Source organism: Tupaia chinensis, unplaced genomic scaffold (genome assembly GCF_000334495.1).
Source record: "Tupaia chinensis unplaced genomic scaffold, TupChi_1.0 Scaffold144741_1, whole genome shotgun sequence".
Taxonomy (NCBI): domain Eukaryota; kingdom Metazoa; phylum Chordata; class Mammalia; order Scandentia; family Tupaiidae; genus Tupaia; species Tupaia belangeri.
In genome coordinates, this window is record NW_006204601.1 from 1,010,284 (window position 1) to 1,018,326 (window position 8,043).

Sequence of the window (8,043 nt, forward strand, 5' to 3'; positions counted from 1 at the left end):
ACACGAGCCCGCTCGCCTCCTCCCAGAGCGCACATTCAGATATGTTCACACTCCCACGAACACGCTGATGCACAGAGACGTGTGCAAACGCCAGCCGGAAGAGTTCACGGAACCCCAGACCCAGCCAGGGCTGTCGCAAAGCCCAACCAAGAAGCTGGCGGGTCCCTTGTTTTCCTCCTTCTCTTTCAGTTCTTTATGAATGAACTCGGGACGCGAGGAGTTTATTTTTTTATGAATGGGAGCCCGAACCGTGAATGAAGACGGGAGCCAACCCCTACATTCTGATTGGCCCCTGCTGCTGGGAAACTCCGCCTCCCGACTCTGCCGGGCAAGTCGCGGGATTGGCGGGCGTGCCCGGCCCTGGGGTTTCATTCACAAAAGTCAATGAAACAAAGGGAACAGGGTGGGGGGAAAGACAGCCGAGGCCCAGGCTAAGGAAATGCACCAATCAGCTGCTCCCCCGGGCTCACAACTGTCTGCTGCGCCCGGAAAACAAGCCGGTTCGCTTGGGACCCGGGGCCGGGGCCGCGTCGCTCCGGCCTAGCCCCGCGGCCCTCGTTGCCCGCGCCGGGGCATGCTCGGGACCCACGGCTGCTCCAGCACAGACGCCCAGGCCTCAGGTGAGGCTGCAGGAGAAGGGAGGGAGAGTGTCTGTGGTTCCATGCCTCGCCACCAACGCACACCAGTCTCACCACCCGCCTCCGCAGATTCCAGGGCGGGGGCGGGGGAGGCGCTGGGATTCGGGGTTGGAGGGACGCCCGAGTTGTGGGCATGCGAGTGGTGTGCTCCTCGCCCGCTTCTCCGGGAGCGGCGCGCGCGCGAACACACACACACACACACACACACACACACACACACACTCTTATGTAACCGAGCCTGGGCAGAGCAGTGCAGAAACAGAAACGGCGAGCCCGGCTCCCTACAGCAGGTGGGACCTCCTTTGGCGGGAGGGGATTGGTGGCGACGCACCGCCGGGCAGGCGGAAACCTCCCCATCTCCCCAGTGAGTCGGAGAAGTTTCGCCGTCGGACCCAGAGCCTCAAGACTGTCCCTTCCCCGCTACCCCAACCGCTCCCCACAACCACCATAGTCGTCCCAAGACGGTATGCGAACGCAGCCTTCCCCCACCCCCACCCCAGGTCTCTGCCCCCGCGTGGGGCCCCGGCCGTGAGGCCGGAGGGAGCGGCCGGATGGAGCGGAGGATGAAAGGCGAATACTTGGACCAGCAAGTGCCCTACACCTTCTGCAGCGTGAGCGCCGCGCCGGCCTCCACGCCCGCCCCGCCTGGCACCCCGCCCCTACCCGCCCCACAGCCCCCCTCCCTGTGGTCCCAGAGGGGTCCTGGCTGCCCGGTCCCTGAGTCACCCCGGGACCCCAAACCCTCCCCCAATACTAGGCGCCTCAGGGTGACTCGGGGGTATTCTCCCCCTCTCGCAGAAATCGCCCGGAAATGGGAGCTTGCGCGAAGCGCTGATGGTCCCGCAGGGGAAGCTCATGGACCCCGGCTCCCTGCCGCCTCCCGACTCCGAAGGTAGGTAAAGAGCCGCAGAGGCAAATCGAACCCCTCCCCTCACTACACACCCCGAGGGCCGATCCTGGCACCTTGGCGGGTTTCCCTGAGAAGACTCGCCCTCCAAGCGACTCTGGTCATTCTCGGCCCCTACCCTCAAGGTGAGGGGGTCATCTCGGCTCTTTAGGACTCCCTCTCTCTCACCATCCCACCGCCTCACCTCCAATTCCATTCACCCCTCAGATCTCTTCCAAGATCTAAGTCACTTCCAGGAGACTTGGCTCGCTGAAGGTGAGTAATTTCATGACCTTTTCTATTATTGGGGGGGAAGGGGCTCCCGAGCTTCTGGTCTTTCAACCTAGTGCACTTCTTCTGTTCCCTTCTCCGTCTCAAGAAGTTCTCCAAGGCCTCCTCCCCAAGTTCCCTGCCACTTCACTCTCCCCAGCGCCCAGTGTGGACACTTATATTGATATTTATTTTCTCTGCCTCGAGCCAGGCTTGTGTAACTAGGCCTGGGGATGAATCAGACCATTGTGTGGGGTATTTGCTTATTTGAATGGAACTTGGCCCCAGGCCCGTTTTCCTGGTTGAAATTTTCTTTTGCAAAGTTAATAGCCAGAGCCACCAGGCTAACGGGTGTGTTGTGGGGGCTGGTGAAGAGGGGGTATCAGGTGAGGGGCAAGAGGATTGAGAAGGAGCAACTTATTCGTTACCTATTTTCAGGAGTTGCCAACACTTTGATTCTTAGCATTTTGTTTTTTTCTTCCTTCCCAACCCCCAGCACCAAACAATTTATTGTCCAAGCCAAAAGAATAACAAAAGTTTAAATAATTCTTTTCTGCAGCATTTTGGCAGAGAGGGCCCAGAATTCCCTACCCAGACAGCCTTGATTGTAATTCTAATTACAACTGCTCATCCCTCCTGAATACCTCCTCTCCCAGGCGAAGTCCCCCTTTTCCTATGTGCTGGGGTGGGGTTAGCTGCAAATTGACCCGGGGATCCTCAGTGGCCAGGCCTCATCTACGTGGGGAAGTATGTTCTGGGAGGTGTTCTAGTCAGATTCATGGGCGTGTTCTGGTGGGGCTTGGAGTGTTGCTGGTGAGAATGCAGGTGAGAGGCTTAATGGTGGTTTAGACAGTCTCTGAGAGGGAAGGGTTAACACCTGCATGTTAGAGTCCCTTTATTTAATACTCTAAAAAAACCAATAAGCCAAAACAGGACTTTCTCTTCTTTTGGACCTGACCATTCCCCTATCCTGGGTATCTTTCTTTAAGAATTTTTAAAGCTCAAACCAACTCCTCCCGAACCTTATATAGAAGCTTGGGGTAGAAGAAAAAGACCCCTGACTAGATCTTCAAATGAAATTGGGTTCATCTTGGTCACTATAGTATTATATATATGTGTGTGTGTGTGTATATATATATATATATATATATATAAATATATATATATACATATACATATATTTGGTGGCATGGTGTATGGCAGGAGCATAAATAACTGCCTTCCAAAAAATATCCATGTTGACAGAATGACTAACACAGAGCAAGCACTCAAGACATTTTGTGGAATTAATGGTTGATCAGCTGCTGGAGCAATGTAGGGTTCTGGGGTGCATGCATCTCCCCCTGTTAGGAATTATAGCCTGAGCTTTGGCCAGTCCACCCATCCTCCTCCCTCTGAGGTTCCGGAGGAGCCAGGCTGGAGCTGAAGAACGCGGAGGTGTCAGTTTCCACGGTCTCTCAAAGACTTCCTTTCCCATCGCCTGATTTCTGTCTGGCTTGCCAGGCTCCTTTCCTTGTCAGCTGAGGTCCCCACAGTGGGCAGCTCCCATGGTTGTGAGCTAGGGGTGGGCATTTTGGTAGCAGCTGGTCCATTTGCATTTGGGTTTGGGATAGGAGGGGGAGGGAAATGTTCTCATCTCTCAACCTTGGAAGCCCCACCCCCTGGCAGTGGGTCTAGGGATGGTACAGTACATGCGTCTGTCTGCATGTGTCAGTGTGACAGCGAGTGTGTGTGTTACATGCTGCTGCCCTGGGAGTCCCTGTACATTTAAATCCAGTGGGTGGGGAGGTGGGGGTGGGGATTGCAAGGCGGAGTGGGGGGGGTGGGCTGGGATCTCCTTGGTTCCTTCTCCTTCCTTCTGAGGGAGCAGCTCAGGTTCCCAGCTGGCGATGGATGGTCAGGCCTGAGGGGGGATGCTGAGGCCGCTAGCTCCTTCTCACTCTCTCTGCGGAGACAGATGCAGCTGCCGGGGCCCTGTCCCCCGGCACCATCCCAGCACCACCCCAGCCTCCTCTCCTGCCTCTTCCCACCAGGTCAGTGACCCTGCAGCCCAGGAGGAGCTTTGGGGTGGCAGGGAGGGACTAACTCCTTTGGAAACTTGCCAGTGGTGGGGCGCATCAAGAGGAATGGGGAGGGGGGGACCCAAGTTCCTTCTCTTGCTTTCTTCCTAAAGCCCCAATGGAGAGAAGCAGTGGGTGGGGCTGTGGAGAATTGGGGAATGCCCAGGTTGGATCCTGGCAGGTATAGAGACCCAGATATGGCTTGCTGAATGGTTGTGGGTTCAATGTCCGTGTCTGAGCATTGGAGATGGGTGCGTGGGGCTCTGTAGAGACAGTTCAGACATCTTTGAGGTTGGAGTTTTTCTAGGCAGAGTGGCGAAGTGAAGCTAGATGGGCGTGTCTGATTTTGGGGTGCCTGGAATCTGTTGAGGTGCTGGAGAAAGAATCAGGTTCCTATGGAGAGACCTAGGCTCAGGCAGGCTGAGCCCAAGGTGTGTCTGGTGATGGTAGGAGATGTGCTGGTTCTGGTCGAGCATGCCTTTCCAGGCTTGTCAGGAGCCTTCAGGAACTCTCGGGGACAGTGACTTTGTGGTCTATTTGGCAGTAAGGAACATTGACTCTGGGCAATGTGGCTGGAGTTTGTGGGTTCCCAGAAGCCCTGTAGAATGGCTGCGGGGGTCCTTGAGCGCTCTGATACTGCGACAACTGTTTGGAATGCACCATCCATACACAAAGGTATATAGATTTTTCTAAGAAATTAAGCTATAGCTTTTAACAGATTCTTAAAGGGGTGGGTCTGTGCTCTCTTTTGACAAGAATCACTGCTCCCCAACCTCCATCAAGGGCTCCATTTCTTGTCCTTTGGTTTCCTCCATGTCTGTAGGTCCTACGAGACCCCATGTATGGAGGGGGTGCTTGGAGGGTATGTTTTACCTGGGTGCTGCCACGTTACCACAAGAATGAAATAAAAGGAATTGGGGTGTGTGCACCCCTGAACGTGCGAATCCGTGTGCATGTACACTGGTGCCTTGGTGTGTCTGGGGGAGAGATGGGGTTAATCCTCTCCTCATTCTTTTCTAGCTGCAATGCTTCCTTCTCCATCTTTCTGTCTCCTCCCCTTCCACAAGGCTCCTGGGGCCAAAAGTCCCCTCCACAGATAGAAAACTGGTTCCTTCCAGACCAAAGCTGCCAGGGCGGGGGCGGGGTAAGGGTGCGAGACTGTAGCCCGTAGCCCATGGTGACACAATGGAGCAGGAGCGGAGAATGCCTCCACCCCTTCACAAGAAGAGAAAGAAGGTGAAAGGACATATATGGTGTAGGTGGGGGCTAAGCTATGGTGGGCCCCACTGCTTGGTTCTTTTAACTTTCCAATTCTTCTGGAGCCCCACTGAGAAGGCCCCCCTAAACCTCTTCTCTTTAATAACCCCCCCTTGTTGGGGACATAGTTCCTAAAATTCTCTCTCTCTGAGCATTATGCTGGCTTGGCATTTTTCCCACTCCCTCCTTAATCATCTGCCATGTCCTCAGGAAGATAAACTCCACCTTCGTGTAAGGAGGAGCTGGGGCAGACCCTGGCACACTGGCTTGGCAGCCAAAACTCAACCAAGACAACAAACAAATAAAGAGTGCAGTGCACACTCAAGACCAAACATGGTAATTAAAAATTCTCCTGCTCTCCAGGAACGCGAGGCTTAGCATTACTGTTCCTATTTCCATCCTTGTTGACAGTCTCTGGGTGACTGAGGCCCTGTCCTCGCCTTTTGGGAGAAGGCCAGTGTTCGGGGGAGGGGCTGAGCTGGGACTAAGGTTTTGCTTTAGCTGATTTCTCTTGGCTCTGAGACTAGAGTGGCGCCATCTCTTTTGGGGTGTGGTCTGTGTGCTGAGGGTGGCCTCCTCTGGGAATGCTGGGGAAGGGGGTTCTGATCAAGCCTTCAGTCCTGAGGCAGGAGGAGAGGCAAGGTGACCCCTAGGGCTCTCTGCTCTCTAGCACCAGTGACGCCAACAGGCGGTGCCCCCAGCCCATTACCTCAATGGAAACTGGCAAATAATGAGGCCCCAAGAGGGGGCCCAGAGTGCGTCAGCCACCCCCAATTCTGTACCTCCTCTGCCCTCGGGACACTCTTTGTCTAGGTAGCAGAGAGGGAAATGTTGCTCACCCTGTTCTCGTCATCCCTCTTCGTGCCACTTTTGGGGGTATTGTCTATTAATGGGCCAGAAGATACAGCAAGGATGAGCTTGGGTTTTGTACCCCTGGACAGCTGAGTAAGTTTTGCATTTTCCCCTTTACCAGTGCCTCCCCAATATGCCTATTCTTAAGGGTCTCCAGGGACACTTGTCAAACATGCAGATGCCCAGGCTCCACCTCTGGTCTATGGAATGAGACCCCAGGGCCAGGGCCTGGGATCAGTTTTCTAACGATGCTCAGGTAGTTTCTTGAATCAGCCAGTTTGGGAATGGCTGCGTTTGTGCTGCAGTTAGGCTCCTAAAAAGTGTGCTGGCTGCGTGTTTTTGTTTGCTTCTGCCAAAGGATTTCATATCTCACGAATTTATTTGATCACTTTAGAACTGTATTGTTATCTTGTCATAGTTCTTTTGCTGCTGGTGGTTCCTGATTTATTTTTGTTTTTTTCAAGTTTACCCATTTCTTTCTTCTAAGACTAAGAGAGAGAAACAAGCACCCCAACAGGATCATCACACTGAAATCCATCCCCGCCTCAGCCAGCCTTAGATCACGGGCACACGCATACCTACCACATTCAGGGAGGTCTTTGGATGTGAACCCAGAACCTTAGCATGTGGGTCAGACTTGCAGAATGATAGCTTACCACTGTAAGGTAACACTTCCCAGCCCCCAATTCCCGATTCTTAAACTTCCTCTCCCCAATCTCTCTGTCCAGAAGTCAACCATCAGGGCCAGCAAGTGGTGTAGTGGTTAAGGTGTTGGACTCCCACATCGCAGACTGCAGTTCGAGTCCTGGACTTGGTGGCTTGCTTTCTCACTTTACCTTTCTCTCTTTCTCTGTCTCTCTCTGGTCAAATTAAATAATAAATAAATAAATAAATAAATAAATAAATAAATAAATAAAATGAAAGAAACAATTCTTTTTTTTAAAAAAAGAAAGAAGTCTGGACCAGCAGTTAGCGTAATGGCTGTCGCTGAATGTGCGTGTAGCCAACCGCAGTTCGAGTCCCAGACCCGGTGGCTTAAACTCACACTGGGCATGTGTGCATGCGTGCCCAAGATCCCAAGAGGAGAATGGAGGAGAAGGGATTGCTGCATGGCCATCTTCCCTGGGAGGGTGATTTCTCGCTTGCTATCTGTCTTTCTGGCAAGCGCACGAACACTATAGCAAAAACCTCTCCAAAAAAAAAAGAAAGAAAGAAATCAACTACCTGGGACCAGCAGATGGCATAATGGTTACGTTGCTGGACTCTCACATAGTCAACTGCAGTTTGAGTCCCAGACCCAGTAGCTTGAAACTCATGCCGGGAGTATATGCGTACCCCTGCCCAAGATCCTGAAAGAATGGAAGAGAAAGAATGCGCTGTGGTCATCCCCCCATGGGGTGATATTTTACTTTTTTGTCTCTCTCTCTCTGGCGAGTGCATGAGCAAAAATCTCTCTAAAAAAAGAAAAGAAATCAATCACCCCTAAATTATAAACCTAAATTCAGAAGCATCTGGCACCTCTGGTACTTAAAGCAAGTTGATGAAGAATCCTCCTGCCATGCAACTTGCCATAACCTATAGTATCCCTTGTAAAACATGCTCTCCTAGAGAGGACCTGCCTCTGGCGTTACCTCGTGTATGGAGAAGAGGATGAATGGAGGTCTGGGTTGGCCAGGATGTCTTCAGTTCTTGCTCATAGGCTGGCATTGCTGGGGTCATCGCATGTGTCTGCACATTGTCAATAAATAACGCATTGTGCATTACTGGGACCTAGACCCTTTCTGGGTGATGGAGAATCAGATGACAGATATATAAGGCTTTTTCTTTTTCTTTTTCTTTTTTTTTTTTTTTTTAACACGTTTTTGCCATAGGGTATGTGAGTTCACTAGAGAGATAGAGACAATGAGAGGAAAAGTGAAAAATCACTCCCCAGGGGGATGACCACCACAAACCTTTGTCCTCTATTCTCCCTCTGGGATTTTGGGCACACACACACACACACACACACACACACACACACAGACGTGCCCAGGGTGATTTTTAAGCCACCAGGTTCGGCACTCAAACCATGCTCGGCCAT

The 8,043-nt window shown here is 52.5% G+C and overlaps 1 protein-coding gene across 7 annotated transcripts in view; it reads left to right on the plus strand.

The window, feature by feature from the left end:
• Positions 1-398: 398 nt before the first annotated feature.
• The window catches only part of ETV4 (ETS variant transcription factor 4), a 19,303-nt gene continuing 11,658 nt past the window's right edge, over positions 399-8,043 (plus strand). For 4 of the 7 annotated variants that reach the window (XM_006167405.3, XM_027767832.1, XM_027767833.1 and 1 more), the window contains exons 1-4: positions 399-620; positions 1,139-1,249; positions 1,437-1,530; positions 1,753-1,800. In XM_006167405.3, the coding sequence (XP_006167467.1) occupies positions 1,190-1,249; positions 1,437-1,530; positions 1,753-1,800 (202 nt within the window). In that variant the 5' untranslated portion in view covers positions 399-620; positions 1,139-1,189. Of the gene's footprint in view, positions 621-849; positions 1,103-1,138; positions 1,250-1,436; positions 1,531-1,752; positions 1,801-8,043 lie in introns of those variants that run through there. The other 3 variants (XM_006167399.3, XM_006167404.3, XM_006167403.3) reach the window with 3 other exon arrangements.